This window comes from Rhinoderma darwinii, chromosome 8 (genome assembly GCF_050947455.1).
Source record: "Rhinoderma darwinii isolate aRhiDar2 chromosome 8, aRhiDar2.hap1, whole genome shotgun sequence".
NCBI classification, from domain to species: Eukaryota; Metazoa; Chordata; class Amphibia; order Anura; family Rhinodermatidae; genus Rhinoderma; species Rhinoderma darwinii.
Genome location: NC_134694.1, coordinates 83,100,487 through 83,126,425, shown reverse-complemented (window position 1 = coordinate 83,126,425; position 25,939 = coordinate 83,100,487). Strand labels below are relative to the sequence as shown.

The following is a 25,939-nucleotide window of genomic DNA, read 5'->3' as shown; positions in this document are numbered from 1 at the left end:
TTGTCCTGGAGCATATGGTCCACCCTGGAGTATACTATGGTTCTTGCTATTTACCATTTGTTATTTAACCATCGTGTCGGATATGGTAATTTGCCTTGTTTATATGCCATTTTCAGTTTTGCACTTGCATTTACAGGTCTGGTTATCTGTCTGTTCTATTATGCAGTTATCTTTATTTTGAAGCAGAATTATCTGCTACCCATTATAGCCGCATGTGCATATAGGTTCTTCTAATTTATTAGGTACACTAGTTATATCTATATATATATAGATATATATATAGATATATATATATATATATAGTAGAAAAGAGTCATATACTCATCCGTCAATGGAACACCTCAGCCGAGGGGAGTGAAAATGGTAGATCCAGGTAGGGAGCTTGGCATAGTCTATCACTGTCCATACAACAAAATGATGTCCAGAATGGATCTCAACCTGCAGCAAGCAGGATAGGTCCCTGCAATGGAGACTTATTTGGCACACGTACAAGGCCAGGAACATAATGTATGGTCTCCGCTGTTCAAATAGCTAGCAATGCAAAGAGGATCAACACCAGCTAGAACGGCATGCAAGGGCAGCATGCAGTCACTCAGCTGAATATGCAAGATCCCGGGTGTGTGACATCAGAACGTGAGGCTACGTGCGCAGACACGTTTCGCTACCACGTGACTTCCTCAGAGTGTAACACGGTAACCATGTTCATTTGACATGCCAGAATTATCGGCTACTCAGTTTTATATGCATATAGATTCTTCTAATTAGGTACACTAGTTTCCCTTAGGTCCTGTTCAGTTTTTTGCCACGTAAACCTCAGCGGAAACCACGGCATAAAAATGGACTAAATCGCCTACCATTGATTTCAATGGGAGACGGGGGAGTTTTTTTTCCCGCAAGTGGAAAAAACACTTGCGGGAAAAAGTAGTGACATGCCCTTTCTTCGGGCGTTTCCGTCTCTGACCTCCCATTGACAACAATGGGAGGCAGAGAAAGTTTTTCACAGCGCTCAATGCCCACGGCCAAAAAACGGGGCAAAATGCGTGCAGGCAGGTCAAAATCTGCCTCAGAATTCCAGACGTAATTTTGAGGAAGATTTTTCTGCCTGCAAAAAACTCAGTGTGAACTGACTGTGTCCATCTGTAAATGACAACATTTGTTGTTTGTTTCTAGTACATTTATACATTTCCCTTTTTGGCTATCTTGTTTCCACCCGGCCATATATGTGATGTCTATTGGGATGCAGGATCACCATTAAAGGGAACCGGTCACCAGCATTTCACCTATTGAACTTTACTTATCCCTCACCGGCTGCTGCTATCAAAAGTTCATTCCCGTTATCCCTGCTCCTAAACTCCTCCTCCGACTGTAAATAACGGTCTGCAAACATTCCGTGCCTTTTATCGTAATAATCCGGTGTCCCGTTGTACGCACACACCAGAAGAGGACATCAATGCACAAGCGCAGGATTTTCATGTGTGCTGGGTGGAAGGCGAGAAACTGTCCATCAAAAGTAAGGAGGCGGGGTAAACTCTGAAAGACTTGAGGAACGAAGATACAACTCTTTTCAAATGAAGATTTGACTCTTGAAAAAAAAGATATGACTCTTTTCTGCTCATTAGCATACGGTGTGGGAACACTAAAAAACTGAATACTAAAGCTGCAGAGTCGACTAAGAAGAGAATTATAGGTTATACAGAAATTATTTTTCACCCACTAGCACCAGGTATTGCTGGTTTAATACTTGAAATGCTGGTGACAGGTTCCCTTTAATGCAGTTTTTTGATAAACTTCATTTTTTATATAAGTGTATGAATAACTGTGATACTTTTATAATCCAAGAGTCGAGTGCCCTTTGTTTCCCAGGTATTTTTCTGCTTTTTTTCCCTCCTTTTGCATAAATTTGTTATTTACATTGCATGGTGAACGGTTGAAAAGCAAAAAACAAGGGCGGAATTGCATCTGCCATTCCCCCCGGCCACTAATGGCTAAAGAACAGATACCTGCTGTCAGTGGATGCCTTGTTATGTTCTGCAGTGCAGTCATAATTTGCATCTTCGCTGCCAGTGGATGCACTGTTACGGTTCTTCTTTGTACCACTTCGAAACAGCTCAACAGCAGCGATCAATTCTCGCTCATCTACTCCAAACACATCTCTGTATAGACACTCATAGAGAACAGCTGCAGGAGAGAACCAATAGAACATCTAGTTAATGAAACGCCTTAGCTGGTTTGCTACTTTAACAGGACTATAGAAAACATGTGCTGTATTCTACATGGTTAGGGCTGACGCTGAATGGAGACTTTCCAATTTAAACTATTGATCTACAGCTGCAGTCTAGAGGAATACTTTGAGTTGCATACAACAATAGCTAAAATTGGAAAGTCTCCATATAGCCCCAGCCTAATTCAGGGCACACAATTTACAAGAGGAAGAACCTGAAAAAGCAGAATTATTGTAAAATTCTGGTATATGTGGCAAGATGCAAAATCGCTCCACCCAGAGCCACCTGTAGGGTTCTAAGTGGCGGGCGTGATCAATAATTTTCTTTTCTGTGTACTCTGGAAAGTGTAACCCTAAAATGGTGTAGTTATTCTTATTCTAATCTGGTTTCTGCTGGAACTACCGCCACTGTCCATATTCCCCCTACCCCGCACCCCTCTACGAGTCAGAACAAAGCTGCTTTGGTGGACCTAGGCATCTGTCAGACGCGTAATACTAAATAGTCGGAATGTAGTGCTACCCTGGAAATAACAGCTGATCACTTGGGGGTTACAGAAGCCAGACATGCTATTTGTGATTGCCTCACAGTTTTCTTTTTGTTTTTTAAAAAAAACTAAGAAAACCCCTTTAATCAGAACAGTAGTAAAGTACATTGAGTTATAAAAGTGATTAGCATATAAAAACAAAGAAATAAGCATAGCCTACATTAACCGAAAGCAACAAGCAGGGGTTGGACAAAATCTTCGTGCCAAAAGACAAGGGTATTCGAGTACACAAACCCCCCCCCCCCCCACCCCACCTCGAGTCCTTGAGGTTGAGCATAACTATTTAATGGACCGTTCAGCCAAGAGTTATTTATCGTGATTCACCCAGTAACATGCACATTTGGCTCTGGTGAACACACATGCGTATACGGTTGTGTCACAAAGGACAGAAAAACAGAGGTTTCTTTTTTTAGGTAAATTGACCCTTGTGTACTATATTAAAACTTATTACCACAAAGAAAAAGCGTTCTGATCTTGAGTTATGCTATAAAGACATACCTTGACAAATCGCAGCAGTAGTTTGGAAAGTTTTAGTAAATACAGAATCATAGTGCCCATTGGTGGAACAACACAACATTATCTGCAAGGTAAAGACCAATAAGGGAAAAACAGTTTTTAGGGAAAAATGAGCCTCTCATCTTTGTGTTCAGAAACTGTATGAAAATGCAACAAGGCATATCCTCATGATCACATTGATAAACATTCATTTGTATATAAAAAAAAAAGTCTGCCAGGCATACCTTTCCATCACAGTCAATATCTGTCGCGTATGTGGGTGGTTTCCCAGGACTTTTGTAAAGAATGAAGTTTTGGCTGCAAATGGGGGATAAAAGTGTTTATTTGGACATGCAGAAATCGGATTCTCCAGCACACCATAAGGCCTCCTGCACACGGGACGGAAATTGTGAAATTTCCATGTGTAAATTACGCAGCGTATTACAGTAGTAGCAAAGTGGATGAGATTCGAACAAATTTTATCCACATGCTGTGGGAAAAAATCCACAGAAAATACGTGCAGAAATGGACCTGCAATGGTGATGTTCAATCTGCAGTGTGTATATTTATCTTACATAAACGCTGCTAATATCCGCACAGAAATTCCGTCCTGTGTGCAGGAGGCCTTAGAGTAGTAACACTATGCAAAAATCTACAACGTGTCATACAGTGGTTATAAAAAGTCTGCCCTTCATTATTAAACTAGCTGCTTGTACTGTTGACCCAGAGGGCGACAAACACAACACCCTTGAAGGGCTTGCCAAGTGTAAAAAAAAAATTCTGAGTCCTGACTTCAAATAAGAAAAATATTACAATAATGTAAGTTTAGAGTCTTTTTTGAGGGGCAAGTTGAGGCTCTTTTTAGGAGTCCTATACATCAAAAACTTGGCATGGCATTTAGTAGGAATGGACCTCTCTGAATTAAACAATAATTTCCATAATCTTTACTTCAGTACTGCCAGTCATTTCTTGCAAAACAATATCCAAAAGTAGTTTATATTTAAAAAGAAAACAAAACGTTTAGCAGCAAGTCAACCAAAGATGTGCTTCAAGAAGAAAAACCTGAAGTATTGAAATGAACCATCTGACCCCCAGAATCCCATAGAATAAACCAATTAGAGAGACCCTCAAAATAGTAGAGAGATTAAACTGGAACATGGGACTCTAATAAAAGCTCAACATACTTCCTAACAGTAGTTAAGTGCTATATACTGTTGCAAATAGGATATTGTAGTTAAGGCTTCGTTCACACGTTCCGTCAGAGCGGGACCCTGAACAGACAAACTGACACGAACGGAAACCAGAGGTTTCCGTTTCCATCACTTTTGATTTCAATGGTGACGGATCCGGTGCTCATGGTTTCCGTTTGTCTCTGTTGTGCATCGGACCCGTTATTTTGCCGGAAGCAATAGCACAGTCAACTACGCGATTGCTTCCGGAAAAAACTACGGATCCGGTGCAGAACAGAGATAAACGGAAACCATGGGCACCGGATCCGTCACCATTGAAAGCAATAGTGATGGAAACGGAAACCTCTGGTTTCCGTTCGTATCAGTTTGTGTCTGTTCAGGGTCCCGTTCTGACGGAAAGCTCTGACGAAACGTCAGAATGGGACCCCACCGCAGATGTGAACAGAGCCTTATTTATTTATTTTCTATTCTTAAAAATTGTGTATTAATCCACATGAATTTTACTTGCTGTAAGTTCACAGTTGGAAAAAAACTGACGTGGTATTATAATTTGACAATTTACATTTAAAAATATATATGCACTTAAGGAAAGGGAATTTTTACATATCTATTCTAGCATTCTCCCAGATTTAGCTTTGAAGGTACACGTAACAATGTACATACTATTAAACCAATGTATTATACAGGTAGGTAATACAAAAGTATTGTTACTCACTTGAAAATTAATGAAACAGCAGTTATCTCCAGTTGACCTGCGCTCTCCTATAAAACACAGAAATAAAGGGTAACGTTCAACAAACTTCTGACATCTCAGACAGGCATACGTTTCCATCACAGTTAATATTAGTCGCATATGTGGGTGGTTTCCCAGAACTTTTGTCCTCTCCATCCCCCAGATGTACGGACCAGCAGGAGCACCCCCTCAGTGTTACCACCCTTACTAAGGGGACAATGGTAGAAGAGGTGCTCCTTAGGCTGGTGGGTGACAGAGGAGCTGGCGCTCTTGTCCCGCTTGTCTTCAAAGGCAGGTTGGACAACAGTGCATTAGCATATGACACTGCACCCGCCAAAAGGGAAACACCGGGAGACCCTGTGAACCTCGTTCACGATAAAAATAATAAAACAAAATTCTTGGTACAGAATCAGCTGCTAGTTCTTCATAAAAATAATAAAATAAATAAAAAAATAGAATAAAGACATTTCCGACTGCTGCTATCGGTGTCTGCCTCCTACGACACTAAGCAAAGAATGAATAGCTCAGCATCTGGGCAGGATATAGCCAGTAAGAGGAGTCACTTTTATTTCATAGTCTCAAGCCTCCTAGTGGCAACAGAAACTGTTTTTATTTTGTAAAAGTAGTAAAACTTAAAAATAAAAAAAAATTACAATATTAGATGGATTTATTATTAAACAGGGTGATTCAAAAAGGATGGTGCAAAAGTAAAGGCCTGTAGTTAAAGTGATAAATAGCCAGTGGTAAATGGCCAGTGACTGAAAATCAAAGCAAAGCTGGCTCAGTTGCCCACAGCAACCAATCACAGCGAAGCTTTCATTTTCAAGAGCCAAATTTGAAATCTGCTTACATATTGTGACATAAGATGACAAAGCAAAAAAAAAAGCTTTTTGCGTGTTAGAATTTGCAAGAACGGTGTCTGCCATCTTTGCTCTATCAAGCTTTTGGTCTATGGGAGCAAAAGGCAAGAAAATACCCAGAGCAGGATGTAATTTAAAAAAGCACCAAGGTCAATGCAAGAAAAATGGCACAAACCCACATTGTATGAATAGAAACAAAGACTCATTTACTCACAGAACAACATCTTACCACTTCTACAAAACACACAAGACAAAAAAAAACGCGTGTCGATAGCTTACCTTAGGATCTTCTAATCGTTCCAAATATTTCTCAAAAGGACCTTCTACGTACTAAACAAAAGGCCAAAACATTTGAATACACTGTTAGGGGATTTTACAAAAATAAAATTAACGTTTTAAACTTTTTTAATGGGATCTTCAGGATTAATTCAATTAGCACTGAAAATTGTCCATGTACTTCCTGTTGCAGTTTAGGCAACGGAGTGTTACTATCAATACATCATATATGTTGCGTGATTCAACTAAATGTAGATAACACGAGACATGAATAGTCAGAGGAGAGGGAGCACCACATATGTTCATTAGTACATGTGGCACTCAAGGTCTTTCCCAAACTGCATAAGGTAAAGATAGGTGACAAGCAGAAATGATAGAAATAGGCATCCAATTGTACACCACTAGCAAGACAGGCGGCAAACATCGGGAAACTTTCCACAAATATCTGAAAATATGGGAATTTGAATAAAAATGCATAAAAACAGTAACAAGGATAAAAGTGGTAGGATCTTTCTTGTAAGCAGTTATAATATTCATACAGTATAATTTACAAAGCAAAATCTTAGGATAAGTTAATTGCAGATGTTTAAAATAGAACTTACAGAATCAAAGAGCTTTTCATTCTTCCTCATGTAGGACACGCATATTTTCCGTATGTCATTGTGGTGAATTTGGCAGTAGAAAAGCTGAAAAATACACAAATAACAAAAAGAAAATTAAAGGGGTTATGTGGGGACCAAAAAGTATTAGCAGCGTACTAACAGCAGTATGTGAGTACACTCGCTAATATACATTCCAGTCACCCGTCGCGTGGATTCTGAGATTTTCTTAGCACTGCCGGGAGACGGGAAGTCTTGTTGAACAGCCTTCTTCGATGACGATACGACTCTTCGTCATGTCACGGACCCCGTTGTACTCCATGTACAAGCAGGAGCATTAGTACAGCGAGCATGTTGGCTATTTCTCTTCCTAAGGCTACCTTATGGCTATATAGTCGGGGTTGTTTCACCATGACACCTTTTAGGAATGCAGCAGGCCCAGTGATCAGCTGATTGACACAGATCTGGCTACTGGAACCCTAGCGATCAACTTATCAACAGGGGAAGTCAAAGCCAGCTATGGGTTTTTCCTGCATCAGCCACATGGTGGCAATTCAAATTAAAACTTTTTAAAAGGGATTGTTTTATCACAACAATACCTTTATATATTGAAGCTGATCGCCACAGTTCTGAGTTCAAGGGAGTCTCTCCAGGTGTCCATATTGAACTACCAATGTGCTATTATAAATTAAGCTAACCTGATTCTGACATGTATTAAGTTTTGCAACATTGTCTCCTTTGCGCCGATTAGGATGTAGGGACGCGCACGCACTCACTACATTACATTACAGGGCCAGGCGTGAACTCGCCTAGTACGCTGCCTGGCCAGTGTCAATCAAAGTAAGCAGGGAGGGGGGGGGTTGAACTGGGGAATGACTAGTAAGCATTTTGGAGCAACGGTGCCACCCTCATTGCTCCAGAATGCTCATTTCTATAAAATGTAAAAGCTTTTTCTCTTCAAAAGGAGGCACTCTGTGGAAAAACATAATACACGCCAGAATCAGGTTAGCCTAATCTATAATAGCCTGTTGGGAGTTCAATACAGACATCTGGTGACAGACTCCCTTTAAGAAACCCCTGAAATTAGCGATCTCTAATAGGCCAGGTCCTCTATAGCAGAGGAACACCTCTATAATGGGCATGTTAACACGTGCAGATTATTATAAATTAGGCTGTGTAAATGATATATATATATATACATACACGCAGCATTTGAACCATTGGCCCAAGACATGCCTTTGACTTGCAAAGGACGTGTGGATTGTTAGTCGCATTAAAGAATGTCTAAAGGAAAAAATGTTTTACAAATAGTGTGTTTAGACCCAATGTAGAGCTTGTCAGTGTATAGCGCATGTGCCAGGAAGGGTGTTAACAAGCCACTCTGCCATAATCACGGTAGTTAGATACAGGACCCTGAATCATTGCCCCAGGAGAGAGAAAGCCTAGCTACGACTCTGCTGTTGCTTAAGGCTATGTTCACACTGAGTTTTTTGACGAGTTTGACGCGGAAACCGCTCCACAAAACTCTTCAAAAACGGCCCGAAAATGCCTCTCATTGATTACAATGGGAGGCGGATGTATCTTTTTCCCGCGAGCAGTAAAACCGTCTCGCGGGAGAAAGTAGGGACATGCCCTATCTTCGGGCGTTTACGCCTGTACCGTGAAAACCCCTTTTGGCCAGGACCAAACAATGGAATTTGTGGCTCAGATTTTATTTTAGCCAAACACAAGAGTGGACACAAAAGAAAAGAAACGCGTCATTTTTTTTTAAACTTTCTTTCAAGTACAATTTAATAAAAATGTTATAAAAAATAAAGTTATCTATCTATCTATCTATATATATATATACACACATACACATATATACAAATACATATACAGGTAATGAAAACCCCAAATTTAGTCTCAGAAAATTTTAATATTGGGTAAAAATTTAAGATTGTAGACTCATGGTGTCACACTCTAATCAGCTAATCAACACAAAACACCTGCAAAGGTTTCCTAAGCCTTTAAATGGTCCAACAGTCTGGTTCAGTAGGCTACACAATCATGGGGGAAGACTGCTGACTTGACAGTTGTCCAGAAGACAGTCATGGACACCCTCCACAAGGAGGGTAAGCCACAAAAGGACATTGCTAAAGAAGCTGGCTGTTCACAGAGTTCTGTATCCAATCACATTAACGGAAAGTTGAAAAGGAAAAAAAGTGTGGTAGAGAAAGGTGCACAAGCAACAGGGATAACCGCAGCCTTGAAAGGATTGTCGAGAAAAGGCAATTCAAGAATCTGGGGGAAATTCACAAGGAGTGGACTGCGGCTGGAGTCAGTGCTTCAAGAGCGACCACACACAGATGTATCCAGGACATGAGCTACAACTGTCGCATTCCTTGAAACAATGTCGGAAGCGTCTTACCTGGGCTATGGAGAAAAAGGACCGGTCTGTTGCTTAGTGGTCCAAAGTCCTGTTTTCAGAGGAGTACATTTTCCATTTGATTTGGAAATAAAGGTCCCAGAGTCTGGAGGAAGAGTTTCCAGTCAATGATGGTTTGGGGAGCCATGTCATCTGCTGGTGTTGGTCCACTGCGTTATATGAAGTCCAGAGTCAGCGAAGCCGTCTACCAGGAAATTTTAGAGCACTTCATGCTTCCCTCTGCTGACAAGCTTTATGGAGATGCTGATTTCATTTTCCTGCAGGACTTGGCACCTGCCCACACTGCCAAAAGTACCAATACCTGGTTTAATAACCACAGTACCACTGTCCTTGATTGGCCAGCAAACTCACCTGACCTAAACCCCATAGAGAATCTATGGGGTATTTTCAAGAGGAAGATGAAACATCAGACCCAACAATGCAGACGAGCTGAAGGCCGCTATCAAAGCAACCTGGGCTTCCATAACACCTCAGCAGTGCCACCATGCCACGCTGCATTGATGCAGTAATTCATGCAAAAGGAGCCTGGCCAAGTATCGAGTGGAAAGAGAAAGTCTAGAACCCATTTGTTTGAGATCTTTTCCAATTTTTGGCAGAAAAAGAATTAACGACCTCCTACACCACTCCTGGCGTCATTGTTGGTGATCCTTATTCTTGGGATCGTTCGGAGGCCTAAACAAAAAAAACAAACTGTTCTTTTTAGGGAATTTAAAGGATCTAAATTCCTGTCTCTTGGGATTGGGTTTTCTATTGAACTTCTTGGGACGAAAGGAGTCTGGTTTGTTCTGGGTAGGAAACCCCTTCATCCTATCAGATGCTTTTTCCAGGAGATCATCCAGTGGAGGACCAAACAAAAAATCTCCTGAACAATGGATAGAACAAAGTTTCCCTTTTGAGGCTGCATTTCGCTTCCATGTCTTCAGACATACAGCTTTTCTGGCTGAGTTGGATAGGGCTGCAGATCTAGCAGCCAGACAGACTAAGTACACTGAGGAATCAGCCAAAAAGTCTGCGACCTTAGACAAAACCGGGAGGGAAGCCAGTATCTGATCCCTATGGGTTTTTTCTCCGAGATGAAGCTCCAGCTGAACTATACAGATTTTTAGTGACCTGGCTAAACACGTGGCCGCAATACCAGGTTTAAAGGCCCCTGCAGAGGCTTCCCAGGTTCTTTTTAGATAATAGTCCGCCTTCCTATCCATAGGATCGGGGAGGGAACCCAGATCTTCAAAAGGCAAGGCATTTTTCCTGGATATTTTCACTACTGGGGCATCCAGTCTGGGAAAACTATCCCAGTCCTTACTTAAATCCTCCTCAAAGGGATATTTTCTCTTCAAAATGTTGTGAATACCTAACTTTCTGTCAGGGTTCTTCCATTCCCTCCTACGGAGGCTGGCTATATTCCCGTGAATAGGAAAAGTCCTCTGTTTCCTAGGATCTTGACCCTCAAACAATGTCCTGAATGGACCAGGGTTCCTTGGGGTCATCGATATTCATAGTGGCCTGGACTGCTTTAACCCTTTCACGACCACGAACGAAAATGCACGTCCTGGTCGGCTGCTAGTTCCCGCTCCAGGACGTTCATTTTCGTCAGTATTTAAAACTGTCACTCTGTGTAAACACAGAGTGACAGACCCGCGCTGACAGCTGTCCTAGACAGCTGTCACATCAGTCTCGCCGGACAGCGGACCTCCGGCCGTTCCTCCTCTGCTTCCTGTCAGTGTGACAGTCACGTCAGAATGACAGTTGGAGTACATTACACTACGTGTGTAGTGTAATGTACTCTAGCAGCGATCAAAGCTGCAAGTCTAAGTGTCCCCTAGTGGGACAAGTAAAAAAGTAAAAAAAAGTAATAAAAATGTTTTTTAAAAAAAAGTGTACAAATAAAAGTTAGAAGTTCTATAAACAAACACTGCTTTTTTTTCCTATAATAAGACTTATTATAGAAAAAAAAGGAACACGTTAAAAAAGTACACATATTTGGTATCACCGCGTTCGTAACGACCCCAACTATAAAACTGTAATGTTATTTTTCCCGCACGATGAACACCCCAAAAAAAAAAATCAATAAAAAACTACGACAGAATCACTATTTTTGGTCACCACCGCTCCCTAAATAAATAAAAAGCGATCAAAAATTTGCATGTACCCAAAAATAGTACCAATAAAAACTTCTATCCGTCCCACAAAAAACAAGCCCTTACACAGCTTTTTTGACTAAAAAATAAAAAAATTATGGCTCTCAGAATATGGTGACACAGATTTTTTTTTTTTCAATAAAGAAGTCATTTTATTGTGCAAACGCTAAAAAAAAAAGGACCAAACCTATATACATATGGTATCACCGTAATCGTACAAACACGCAGAATAAAGTAAAATTGTCACTTATAGCGTACGGGAGCGCCGCAAAAAGAAAACCTAAAAAACGGTGTCAGAATTCCTGTTTTTTGCTCAGGATTGCAAAAAAAAACCAAAAAAAAACAAAAAACATTGCACATACCCCAAAATGGTACCAATGAAAACGACAGATTGTCCTGCAACAATTAAGCCCTCACAGGGCTCCGGTGGTGAAAAAATAAAAAAGTTCTGGCTTTCAGAATATAACGATGCAAAATGTGCAGTGTCCAAAAGTAGATAAGATCGGGCGCCATTTATCAGTGCAACACCGGCCACACATCTATGAAATATTATTTATTTACCGCATTATTATACCCTCTTATTATGCCCTGATGTTCTCCGCACAGATTACATATGCCCCCACATTATAAACTGAGATACCAGCAAAACCCCAAACAAAACTACTACCAAGCAAAATCTGCGCTCCAAAAGCAAAATGGCGTCCCTCCCTTCTGATCCCTACAGTGTGCCCAAGCAGCAGTTTGCACCCACACATATATGGCGTCGCCATACCCGAGAGAACCCGCTTAACGTTTTATGAGGTATTTGTCTTCTGTGGCACAAACTGGGCACAACATATTATGCACTAAAATGGCACATCAGTGGAAAATTGCAATTTTCACTTTGAACCATCCGCTGCGCATTAACCCCTTTGCGCACTATGACTTAATTGCCCGTCATGGTGCGGCGGTTGATGTATGGAGCGGGCTCACGTGCTGAGCCCGCTCCATACGCTGCGGGTGTCGGCTGTGTATTACAGCAGGCCCCTCGGTACTAACGGACAGGTACAGCGATCGCTCTGTTACAGAAGCCTGTAAGAATAACAATATACTGCAATACATTAGTATTGCAGTGTATTGTACCAGTGATCCAATGATCGCTGGCTCAAGTCCCCTAAGGGGATTAATTAATAAAATGTGTAGAAGAATTATAGTTATTAGTAGTGAGAATTTTTTTTTTTTTAAAGTTAAAAAAAAAAAAAAAACACCTTTTCGCATTTTTCTTCTAAAGTAATGTAAAAAAATGAACAAAATTGGTATCGCTACGTCCGTAAAAGTCAGAACTATTACAATATACCATTATTTAATTTGCACAGTGCACACCTTAAAAAAATTTAATAATTGAAACCGCCAAAATCGCTGTTTTTTTTTTGTCACCCTGGCTCTAAAAAAAAAAAAAATGTAATACAACTTTTGAATCACTTTTTATGTACCAAAAAATTGTACCAATAAAAACTGCAGCTCCTCCCGCCGCTCTATTGATGGAAAAATAAAAAAAAGTTATGGCTCTTGGAAAGCGGGGAGTGAAAATCTAAAATAAGAAAGCAAAAAATGGATCAGTCCTGAAAGGGTTAATTCATTTCTAATGAAAAATGTATGACCCCATGTGGGGTATTTCCGTACTCGGGAGAAATTGCTTTATAAAAAATGGTTGTTTTTTTTTTCCTCCTTTATCCCTTGTGAAAATGAGAAAATGCAACATTTTAGTGGAAAAAATGATTATATTAAATGCTCACTATACCCCTAGAAAAATTCCTTGAAGGTTTTTCCAAAATGGGGTCACTTGGTGGGTTTCCCCTGTTTTGGTCCCTCCAGTGCATTGCAAATGTGACTTGGCACCGAAAACCATTCCAGCAAAATCATAAATCCAAATGGCGCTCCTTCCCTTCTGAGCCCTGCTGTGGGTCCAAACAGCAGTTTATTACCACATATGGGGTATTGTCGTAATCGGGAGACATTGCTTTACAAATGTTGGGGTGCATTTTCTTCGTTATTCCTTGTAAATAATAAAAATTTCTATGTTGTTTCAGAAAAAAAGTACATTTTAATTTTTACAGACTAATTCCAATATATTTAGCGAAAAACCTGTGTGGTCAAAATGCTAACTATACCCCTAAATAAATACCTTACGGGGTCTAGTTTTCTAAATGGGGTCGTTTATGGGGAGTTTCTATCGTTCTGGCAGCTCAAAGCTTCTCCGAATGTACAGTGGGGCCTAAAACATTTTCAAGCAAAATATGAGTCCTGAAAGCCTCCGGGTGCTACCTTCCTTTTGGGTCCTGCCGTGTGTCCAGGCAACGCATTAGGGCACAATGTGGGTATTTTTGAAAACAGGAGAAACAGGGTGATAGATTTTGTGGTGTGTTTCTTCATTCTCATGGTCGCTTTACAAAGAAATTGGTCTTCAAACTGATACTTTTATGAAAAAAAGTGAATATTTTTTTTTTCCACCTGCTATGTATTACATTTAACAAAAAACTGTGGGGTCAAAATACTTACTATACCCCTAGGTAAATACCTTAAGGGGTCTAGTTTTCTAAATGGGGTCATTTGTGGGGGTTTCCATCACTCTGAGACCTATGAGCCTCTGAAAACCTGGCTTGGTGCAGGAAAACAAAATGTACTTCAAAATTTATAAAATTATTATTCAATTTGTAAGTCCTCTAAATTGCTGAAAATGTTTTATTTTTTCAAAAGTGCTGCCAAAATAAAGAGATGGAAATATATATTTAATTAAAAAAATTCTACAGTATGTGTGTACATATGTGACATATTGCACTTAAAAACAGGGAAAAATGGTAATTTTTACAAAATTTCTTCCATTTTTCAATTAATTTCCGCAAATTGTATCAGTCTACTTTTACCACTAAAATAAAGTACAACATGTGACGAAAAAACAATGTCAGAATTACTTGGATATTCAAAACTTTCACAGAGTTATTCTCTGATAAAGTCAGACATACCAGATTTGACAAATCTGGCTTGGTCATTAAGGTACAAACATGCCCGGTCATTAAGGAGTTAAGAAGTTGGTCCACATTCTCCACTGGAAATAGGTTTTTCCCTCCCCCATCTTCGTCAGAGGAAAATTCAGCGGAGCATAGCTCCCCTTCTTCCTCAAAAATCTCCTCTTCACTAGACGACTTAGAAATGCCTAGGCCCTGCCGTGTCTTGCCAGACGAGGTGCTAGGAAGATGATTTTTTCTAAGGGATTTAAGGGAATTCGTAACCTCTGTTCGCACTATAGCTTTAATGCTTGAGGCAAGGCTGATGGATTCCTCTGCCAGGATTTTATCTAAACAAAGCTGGGATAACCGCTTTTGATAAGAGGCTACTAGCTTCCTATAACACACAGCACAGTCTTTGTTGCGAGCCTTGTCCAACTTTTTCCTGGGACACCCTCTGACCTAGGAAGCATGCAATATACAAGGACAAAATAAATGGAAAAAAAGGTTTGCCCTACCATGCTTCCTAGAAGATCCCATGCAGTTTAAAGTACCGGACTGCAGATCTTGCTGGGTCTGATCGCTCAGGTCGTTCCACGCGTCCTGCTGCTTCTCCTGGAGCTTCCATGCTGATTGCTTTGTTGGAGAAGGAGCCATCTTAGTTCAGGCCTAGGATTGGTTGGGAAGGCTACGGCACGCTGTAGACCCTCCTCCCCACCTGGGCCGCCGGAACACCGCTTCCTGGGACGTCCACGCATCATTCCCACCGGAAGCGACGTGCGCTGCGACCAGAAGCGATCACTGTAGTGAGCCGGAAGCAGCCGAACGCTGGGTTGCGAGTTCTGGCTCCCTCTCTGCAAACTGGAGCCAGGCCTGACCCCAGGATAGGAGACCCCACCCGCGGCAGGAACCTACCACCTCCCTAGAGGGAAGCGGTGACCAGTAGAGGATGGAGATACCAGCCCCAGACTACAGGTTGATCCCTAAGGCTGTGTCCACACTGAGTTTTTTGCAGGAGGAAAATTCGTCCTGCAAAAACTGCTCCAGACGGTTTTTGCACAGTGGTTTGACAAAAACTCTTGAAAACACTCGTCGAGGAGTTTTTTTCCTCTTTCTGACTGATTGAAATGGGGTTTTGGAGGCGGAAACCGCCTCAAGATGGGTCATGACGCTTTTTACCGCGACGCGTTTTTTTTACTTGCGGTAAAAAAAACTCGTCCAATTCCCATTTAAATCAATGGGAGGCATTTTCGGGCGGTTTTTGAGGAGTTTTGCGCCGCGGTTTCCGCGTAAAAAAGCTCAGTGTGAACAGGGCCTAAGAGGCTTACACCTTCAGAAGATCTCCAGGAATACAGGTGAGTACCTGATGGAGGGTCTGCAATCCTCGAGAGAGTGTCTTGATCCAACAGGACAATCCCATCCGGAGAATAGGAAACCTGACTGGGTGTGTGGAGAGGGGTGTCCTTTTTTTTTTTTTTTTTATATAGTCAGGCTTCTTGTCCAGTGAATGGGATGTTTCTCCAGGGGTGCTGTCATAGGTGAAAGGGTAAAAAATGCTAGAAATAGATCACTCTGCGTGTAATGAATCTATATAATATAGGAGTTTCACTTTTTGAATTGAATTACTGAAATAAATTAACTTCTTGATATTCTAATTCATTGAGAAGGACTAGTATGTACTGAGCTTGGACCTGGCACTGTATATATGTACTGAGCTTTGTTCTGGCGCTGTATATATGTACTGAGCTTGGTTCTGGCGCTGTATATATGTACTGAGCTTGGTTCTGGCGCCGTATATATGTACAGAGCTTGGCTCTGGTGCTGTAATTTATATAGGATATATTTATAACAAAATTGCAGGGCAGATGGAATTGTTGCAATTCATTGTCTATTTAATGGGAAGAAGTCAGGTAGTTTTAACCCCTTGAACCGCCACCATGCGGTAATATATGACCTGACAATATTTCCAAACATTCCCCTGTATGGTTTTCTCAAATGCCGCAAAAGCTATAAAGTCAACTTCTAAAAACAGTGCATGCTGTATGCTAGTTATTCGATAAAGGTACCGCTATCCTGAAGTCACACAGTCCTGACACACCTTTCCATGCTTGATTGACATCTTCCTGGCAGTTCTACATCACTACCAGTCCCCTCGAGATTTCTCGGATGCACCATTGCCTTGTACTGCATGGGTACACACGGTGCAGTGAGGTGTACTCTGCAACAGCGCATCCGCAAGAGTTGGAGGAGGCTGGTAGTGATGTAGAACAGCCAGGAGGATGTCAATCAAGATGTGGGGGGGGCGCCATTTACATTTTTACCTCAGGCAGCAGAAAAGCTAGAATTGGACACACAACGCCATGTTATGTAAACTGCACAGTGATTGACGTAGAAAGACGCAAAAGACAATTTTTTCATAACTCCCTCGTAAAAAAAAAGTCACTAAGATATTCAAAAATTTGTGTACCCCAAAATAGTTGTAAGAAAAATATGAGTCTTCCAGCAAAAAACAAGCCCTCATACAGTAACATTGATAGAAAGAAAAAAGTAATTGCTCTACGAATGCAACGATGGAAAAAACAAATGTTCGAAGAAACGCTTCATCATCAAGGTTCAAAATAAGCCGGTCCTAAAGGGGTTAAAAACTAAACACGTCACGTCTATTTTAGCACATACTTGTATTCGCCCATGAAATAACAATTCCAGAAAATATTTTCTTAGAGGAACGGGACAAAGTAAAGTTCTATTATTCGTCCTGGAAATGTATGAACAAATTGACAACTGGTTACCATTCTCCTTGTCAAATGGGCGAGTCCCTACACCGTGACACGAACAACATTTAAAACATGGTCAGTGTTTATAGACAAACCTAACTAGTAACATTCAGTTGTCAGTTTATTCATACATTTCTAGGAGGGATAACAGAGGAATAACAACGTAGAGACCTAAAAAAAAAAAAAAAAAGGATGACGCATAAAGATGTCGAGAGAGGTAAGCTCACACAGGGCGGTCATTCCTGGTCAGACTGCTGAAGGACAGATATGCCAAGTTATGTAGCGATACCTCCCCAGGAAAGCTTCAATCATGAATGTTTAGTCCCTGACATGCGTACACAAAGGAAAGGGATGGGGTGCCAATAGTATGACATGACAGATGAAGTCCTCACAATAGTCCCTAGGACTACCATAACCAAATCCCAAAGGCATGGCCCAATAGGTGCTTGTCAGTTTTAGGGCTAACTCACAGAGCTGTAATAGGGCTGCCACAGAGGTGAATGAGGCCTCTAGTGTACAGCCATATGACTAATCACATGCAGAGGCTTGATCTGTTGGAATTCATACGTACGGCGTCATCGGACTATGTACAAAGCGTTGTTTCTAGGGGAGAATATCTCTGTACTCCGATGGACCCGTTCACGGCTGGATACTTCAAAGAGCCATGCGGGGTCCATGCACAGGGCTCAGTCATGTGCATGAGCTCCAACACGGACAGGCAGTAATGCATTGGTACACAGAGGCAGGTTATGCACCGTCCATGAGTAGAGAGGAGTATCTCTCCTCAGGCAGCTGCCTCAGAGGGTGGCGGCACCTCTGAAACCAGCCGCCGCCACCCCATCCTGCACTATAATTGTACATGCGTCCATAGGACACAGATGCAAATACATGCATAAGCGCTGAATGACGAGGCACGGAACGTGCCCAGCTAGTCAGCGCCTTTCAATGATGTAAGCGGCGTCGTTAATTAACAGGGCAAGCCAGCCTGCCAATCAGCGCCTTCCAACGACGCAACGTTGAAAGGCGCTGATTACCCGAGCAGAACGATTTTCCCTGCCACTCAGCGCTGCTCGCATCGTTCAGCCCCAGCAGACCTGCTCAGGAGAGAGCAGGCCTGCATTGCAAGAGGACGGCATGGGAACGGGTTTAGGGGAGTATGTCAAGTTTATTTTTCTCTGTTAAAAATGTGAGGGACCCTATGTGGAGCACTGTCTACAGGGGGGCTCCATGAGGGGCATTGTCTACAGGCGGGCACGGTTTGTGTCACAGTGTATGGTGCTATTATAATCAGGGACAAAGTGTATGGTTCTATTAGAAGTACATTGTATGGTACTATTATATTTAGGGGTGTTGTGTGTGGCACCATGAGAATTTTATCTTCGTTTATAGGTGCAGAAATGTTTCAAACGTTAGAAGCTGAAGACATCGGAGCGGAAAACTGCAGAAATGGGCCATGGCCGGGAGAAGTCATCAGAGGTTCGGACCGGATGGAGACGTCACCTGTGAGTCACTTAATGTAAATGTTTATTCTGCCTCTAATCAGTACTGTAGTCACTGTATGATCTGCAGCGAGATAACGGGTGGTATGATTTTTTTTTTATTTATTTGTGAGGCTGCTTGTGATTTAGAACAGCCATGGGGATGTCAATCAAGATCTGGGGGGCGCCAGCCTCATGCAGCAGAAAAACTAGAATCGGCCCTGCACAGAGGTACTCCACTGCATTATACAATACAACTGACGTTTAGAAACAAAACCTCCAAATATTTTCTTAAAGGCAAATTTCAAAAAAAAAATAAAAAATAATTAGATTATATATATATATATATATATATATATATATATATATATATCCATAAACATAGAACATTTTGCATCCTTGAAATGACCCATAAAGTAGATTATAATAAAGGAAGGAGGTGAATGGCGGTGAACAGCGGAATAGATCTGCATTACCCTCCCTAAAAAAAATTTAAAGGATAAAAACACCTTGTAGCCAAAAATGGTGCCATAAAAAAATACAAATCATCCTGCAAAAAAAAAAACACACACACACCTATATCAATGCAAAAATAAGAATTTTTTTTTCCCTCAACGCCAAAAGAGCAGCACCACCCAATATCGTGCAGCCACATTACAAAAAAAACAACCCAATGCTTTGACTCCTGTGGCCGCTGTCCTATGGAGACTGCTTGTGAAGTACGAATGGAAAACTGGATTTCACCTGAAACGTTCCAAGCCGCACTGTACTTCTCACAGGTGTAGCCACATGCATAAAGCGCTCCGGTTATTGGTCTGTACAGTATGCGGGAGCATAATAAACAACTGCACCAAAACCTCCCCCATTACCTGCTCGGACACTGCTCTGAAGAGACAAGATGCGTCCTTAGCGGTTAGTTTTCGGTACAGTCCAAGACTCCCCAGATACTCGTCCATGGTCACCTCATTGAGAGACTTCTGACCAAAGTACTTCTTCCAGCCCTTGTGCATGGCGGCCGCTGTGTCGGAGCCCTCAATTCTGTCTGCCCGGGTGGTCGGTCGCTGCAGGGTGCGGTCCCTCTTATATAGCCACCTCTGACAGGCTGCGGAGCCGGGCTGCCCGCTCCTCAGCGCAGGAGTCACAACTACACGCTACAATGTGTCAGTCCTACTGGTGTCCAAACCGGAACAGGGCGCATCATCCTTCCTTAAAGGGCAAAGTAGAGAGGTGGGGGAGAAAAAGACAGAGATTTTAAAGACAAAAAAAAAAGTGCAACCCTTTCGGCACAACCCCCTCCAGTGCATTAATCATGGCTACCTATAGTTGTGTGAGGTACTGGGACAAGGCTTGTAGCACATTAGATAAAATACAGCTGCAGTAAATGCAATTACCACCAGCCATGAACAAGCACTGGACAGAGGAGGGTCACATCGAATATTCTAGAACTTTTGTGACTGAAAAAGTTATAGGTAAATGGCAATTCTAAACATAACAGGAAGATTTACTCAGACTATGTATGGTACATGCCTTTAGGAACGCCATTGGAATTTTCCACATCACCCAGTAAGGAAATATGGCGCATGTTATTGTCTCATTCACATGTTGCAATTTTATTCCACTGCAGTTTTTTGTAGATCACAACATGATCCAGGTGTGGCGTTTTGAAAAACCGCATGTAAAACATGTGCCGTTATCTATAGAAACATACCTCAAACTTATAAATAACGGCCCCAAATTCCAAAAATGTCTCCAACATGTTCACCCTGAAAGTGGCGCGCTACTCGCCAGCATGTGAACAGGCACTTGAGGTAATGTGAAACAAACAAATACCTGATAGACCTCAGTGTGTCATCATGACGGTGCGGGGTTTGGAGAAACTGTAATATATCGGGATATTTCTAGGTTCAGGGGTGACTACTGGTTTACTGTGATATTTTTATTGTCACAAAATCATAGCAGGTTTCAATAAAGTCTCTATGTTGGTACAGGAGATGTTGTTCTACATTAGGCTGTACAGGACCAGGATTTAAAATGTCTTGATTTCAGGTGTGGAATTGGAGAGCATTTAATATACCACCTGTGGTCACCAGAGCACATGGCCAGGTCCTGCTACAATAGGCCTTATTCACACAGTGTCGTTTGGGTGCATTTTTTTTAAGCCACAGCAGGAGTAGATTGTAAAGGGAAGGGAAGTATATAAGAAACATTGGACTTTTTAAATAAAATTAAATCCACTCCTGATTGTGGCTTCAAAGGCCCAGTTCACACAGAGTTTTTTGGTGCTGATTTTGATGTGGAAACCACATCGGAATCCGCCCCAAAAAATGGCCGAAATCGCCCCCCATTGATTTCAATGGGAGACAGAGGCGTTTGTTTTTTTCCCAGGCGGCTATTGAGCCGCTCATGGGGGAAAAAAAGCAGCATGTACTTCCTTGATGCAGTTTCCACCTCTGACCTCCCATTGTGCGCTCGTTTACAAGCATTTTTCGCAGCGTTTTTTGCCTGCGGACCTTAATGGCCGCGGGTGAAAACCGTGTCAAAAAAGAGCACGCAGGTCAAAGTCTGCCTCAAAATTCCTTCAGAGTTTTAACTGCCTGCAAAAAACTCTGTGCGAACATGGGCAATATACCCTAAACCTAAATATACATATATGGTGCTAAGGGCTTATTCAAACGAACGTGGGGAAACTGGGACGTGAAAAACCGGCGTTTGGCACGTCCGCGTTTCCCCCATGCGGGTACCGTTTTCATGGATCCCCATAGACTTGAGTCTATGACGGGATCCGTGAAAACGGAAGAAAATAGGACATGTACTATTTTTCAACAGACCCTTCACACTGTCCGTTAAAAAACGGCAGTGTGGACGGCCCCGTTGAAATACATGCGTCCGTGTGACGGCCGCTGTTTTAACGGCCGTCACACGGACATATTCTACGTTTGTCGAAATAAGGCCTTTGGACTCATGCGCGACAGAGACCTGTATGGCAGTGCGTGGAGGCTGTGAAGAGATATTCTCCCCTAGGAGCCACATTCCCTTAGAATGTGTCAAAAAAAATTGCCAAATTTTGGTGCATTTTGGCACAATTTGTATGTTTGCACCTCACTAGAGGCTTAGAAAAAGAAGTGTCTAGAAAAGGGACATGTCTCGGCGGGAAATGGGAGGGGCTTTGTATGCTCCAAATGAAAACTAAGCCAGCCTAGAGTTGGTATAAGGCCGTGTTCACGCAGAACGGATACGTTGCATAAAAGTACACATCGTATCCGTCCGGGAACCCACAGGGAATTCCAGCCACAAAACCGCGCCATATTGTGTTGCAGTTTTTCGGGCGGAATGTCTGCTGCAGAAAACAGTGGCTAAAACAAAAAAAATAAAGTTTATGCTTACCCCGTTCTCCGTTGTCATGGCCACGCGTCCCTCTGTTGTCCGTGCAGTCCGTCCTCCTAGGATGTGACCGTTGCAGCCTCTGACTATCTGCAGCAGGCACATGCCATGTAAGGGTATGTTCACACGCAGTGAGCAAAAACGTCTCAAAATACAGAGCTTTTTTCAAGAGAAAACAGCTCCTGATTTTCAGAAGTTTTTTGTGCCACTTGAGATTTTCGCGTCGTTTTTCGTGGAGTTCTTTTACAGCCGTTTTTGGAGCTTTTTTCGCTAGTCTATGGAAAATGGCTCCAAAAACGTCCCAAGAAGTGTCCTGCACTTCTTTTTCGCGGCCGTTTTTTCGCTCCGTCGGAACAGAATGCCGTTTTCCCATTGAAATCATTTGGCAGATGTTTGGAGGCGTTCCGCTTCCGATTTTTAGGCCGTTTTTCGGGCATTTACGGCCCTAAAAATGGCCGAAAATAGGCCGTGTGTACATACCCTAACGTCATCCCAGGAGGTTAGCCTGGACAGAGAATAGAAGAAACTTTCGCTATGACAATGCCCGAGTGGTAAGTATAAACCGTTTTATTCATTTTAAAGGAAAAAAAACTTTGTTTTTTGAGTTGCGATTTTTGCAACAGAATCACAGCTTTTCCGCCGCAAAAATTGCAACATTTGCTATTTGTTGCGGGTTTTACCTCCCCAATTAAATTCAATGGGGAAAATCTGCAACAGAAAAGCAGTGATTTTGAAGCATAAATTGAAGGACTAAAAAAACCCGCACTGCAGTCAATATATGAACGTTTTTTTCAGCAGTTTTTTTTTACGCAATGTGTGGATGAGATTTGTTTAAATCTCATCCACTCTGCTGCTACTGTAATACACTGCGGAATTTACGCAATTAAATCTGTTGTGGAAAATCTGTAGTGTTTACGCTACGTGTGAACATACCCTAGAACAGATTGAGACGGGCATCTGCACTGTGAGGAGGAGGAGGAGGAGAGAGAGAGCACGAGTGACGGAAGACACGGCCGTCACTCGGGACACGTCACTCACCGTCAGGAGTCTTGCAGCGGCGTTCTCACTGGTGTCGATGTCGGCCAGGGAGTGAACCAGTCCAGTCACCTGACCGGTGAGGTCAGATGACAGGTCAGGTGACTGGACTGGTCCAGTCACGGGCCGGCATCGATCCCAGTGCGAACACCGCCGCAAGACTCCTGCCTTCTTCTGATCGCTTCTGCAGTCAGCAGCGATCAGCTGTTCTGATGCAGCACCCAGCGGGACATTTACAGACCGCCCGGAATGGCGGGACATTGGTGAGAAACCGGGACTGTCCCGCCGGATCCGGGACGGTTGGGAGGTATGTGTGCACCACTGTGATAAATTTGGCGCATCTTCTGCCTGCCTGGTCTAAGTTTACACTGTCTAAATTTAAGACCTAGTTCGCATCGAATTTGATCCTTTCATCGGGCGTATACCTCCAACGGAAGGCTGCAACATTTCCCACTGTATAGGCATGCAGTAGGATAAGTCGCCCAAACTCCCAAGCAGAGTCGAACTTGAAGCGCTGTGCATGGGGAAGCTCCTGACGTCACTGTCCATATATGGACAGTAATGTCAGAAACGTTACAATGCCGCAGTCCCTGGCCAGAGCATCGCGAGAGCACTCTGGCTGGCGACTCCAGACACCACCCACACGGCGGCCCTATGTCCCCCGCGACCACAAGAATGTTAAAGCAGCCGAAGTCCTCGACTGATTTTAAAGCAGACAGATTCCCCTGGTGCTATTTCTGCCCAGGGAAGCTACGTCACTGGAGGGGCTGTAAAAGTCTTGAAGTCGCGGAATATAGGGCCACCGTGCGGACGGTTAGACAGGTCAGCTTCTGCTGCGCCGGAAAGCTCCAGCGGTAAGGGTATGTTCACACGCAAACTCAAAAAGATCAGAAAATACAGAGCTGTTTTCAAGGGAAAACAGCTCCTGATTTTCAGACGTTTTTTAAGCCACTCGCGTTTTTCGCTGCATTTTTTACGGCTGTTTTTGGAGCTGTTTTCAATAGAGTCTATGAAAAACGGCTCCAAATACGTCCCAAAAAGTGGCCTGCACTTCTTTTTCGCGGCCATTTTTTTACGCCGCCGTTTTTCAAAAAAAATAAAAAATGGCCCGTCGGAACAGAACGCAGTTTTTCCCATTGAAATCAATGGGCATTAGTTTAGAGGTGTTCTTCCGATTTTTCGGGCGTTTACGGCCCAAAAAACTGCTGAAAATAGGCCATGTGAACATACCCGAACTGTCCATGTATGGATAGTTGCACCACTGGAGCTTCCCGACGCATACGTTTAACAGAAGCCTGTGATGGATGCTATACAGTGGCATCTGTCAGCCATAGGCCCCCATGTTAAAAAGAAACGCGTACTGCACGGTATACTTTTTTGGTGGAATCTGGCGAGATGAAAAAGCACAGTCTACTACGCTATTCCATCCTTCAAATAAAAGGTATACTGACGTATACCAGCCCGATGGCGGCCAAAACACATTAGTAAATCTGCCCCATGGAGTCCGATGGAACATAACAATTGTTTTCATCTAAAAAAATAAATAAATATATATATATATATATATGCCTCTATATCAAATCGGAGACATATGGAGGTGCATTAGAGGCATCATGCACCTCCAAGGGAGCCCTAATGATACGGTGCATGAGCCCTTAGGGTAAATTCAGACTGTGCGGTCAAATCGAGGTTAATACCAAGATTTCACACATTTCACCGTGATTTTGCGGTAATCGAAGTAATAAATCGCAATTGGACCGCACCATCTGAATATACCCTTAGGCCACATGCACACAATGCTTATTACGAGCGGATTTTCCTGCGGCAAATCTGCAGCATAATACAGTACCGGCAGAGTAAATAAGATTTCAAGTAATCTCATCTACATATTGTAGCATTTTTCAAATCTGCAGCATGCTCATTCTGATCTGGATGGTCACTGTGGATTTCACTCTTTTCAATGTAGATGTCGTGAAATTCTCAGCGTAACACATGCATATTTTGAAATGCGAATATACGCTGAAGTTATCCGCTATGTGTGTGTGAGTACACTAAGGGCTTATTCAGACGAACGGGATATACGTCCGTGCAATGCGCATTATTTTCACACGCGTCGCACTGACCTATATTAGTTTATGAGGCCGTGCAGACAGTTGCGTGAAAATCACGCAGCCGCACATCCTATGTGATGACACACGGAGCTGTTAAGTACATTTTACGCGAGCAAAACGCCACGTTTTTTGCGAGCGCAAAACGCACACACTTGTGTGAATCCGGCCTCACTGCAATGTCTGAATACACCCTTAGGGTCAACGCACACTATACGTATTTGTGTGCAGCAAAACCGCAGCATAATACAGTAAAATCATAGGCAATGAGATTCCAGCGAATGTCATGTACACGCAGCAGTATTTTCCCACGCATAAATTGACTCGTGGTGCGTATTTTCAGAAACCGCAGCATGTAAATTTATCTCGCGATTCCGCTTGCGAATTCTATCTTCTTAGTTCTGGGGAAATACGCAGCAAAACCCGCTGCATGAAAACGCAGCGATTTACGCAAAACCGCACCCAAAAATGCAGTTTTTTTCCCTGCTAATTTTTTGCAGTTTTAGGCCTTATTCACACGAACGTGTATTACGTCCGTGAAAATCACGCGCATCTCACGGACCCATTTTAGTGAATGGGGCCGTTCAGACAGTCCGTGATTGTCACACAGCGTATGTCCACTGCGTAAAACTCACGACATGTCCTATACATGGCCGTTTTTCGCGCATCACGCACCCATTGAAGTCAATGGGTG

General features: G+C 42.5%; 1 protein-coding gene across 4 annotated transcripts in view; it reads right to left on the bottom strand.

The window, feature by feature from the left end:
• Positions 1 to 19,961, bottom strand: part of LOC142659569 (UDP-N-acetylglucosamine transferase subunit ALG13-like) — a 61,107-nt gene extending 41,146 nt beyond the window's left edge. For 2 of the 4 annotated variants that reach the window (XM_075835834.1, XM_075835833.1), the window contains exons 1-7: positions 19,591 to 19,961; positions 6,923 to 7,006; positions 6,324 to 6,374; positions 5,167 to 5,213; positions 3,507 to 3,579; positions 3,265 to 3,346; positions 2,001 to 2,178 (exon numbers count right to left, since the gene is read on the bottom strand). In XM_075835834.1, coding sequence (XP_075691949.1) covers positions 2,001 to 2,178; positions 3,265 to 3,346; positions 3,507 to 3,579; positions 5,167 to 5,213; positions 6,324 to 6,374; positions 6,923 to 7,006; positions 19,591 to 19,731 — 656 coding nt within the window. In that variant the 5' untranslated portion in view covers positions 19,732 to 19,961. The remainder of the gene's footprint in view (positions 1 to 2,000; positions 2,179 to 3,264; positions 3,347 to 3,506; positions 3,580 to 5,166; positions 5,214 to 6,323; positions 6,375 to 6,922; positions 7,007 to 19,590) is intronic. The other 2 variants (XM_075835830.1, XM_075835831.1) reach the window with 1 other exon arrangement.
• Between the last annotated feature and the right edge of the window lie 5,978 nt (positions 19,962 to 25,939).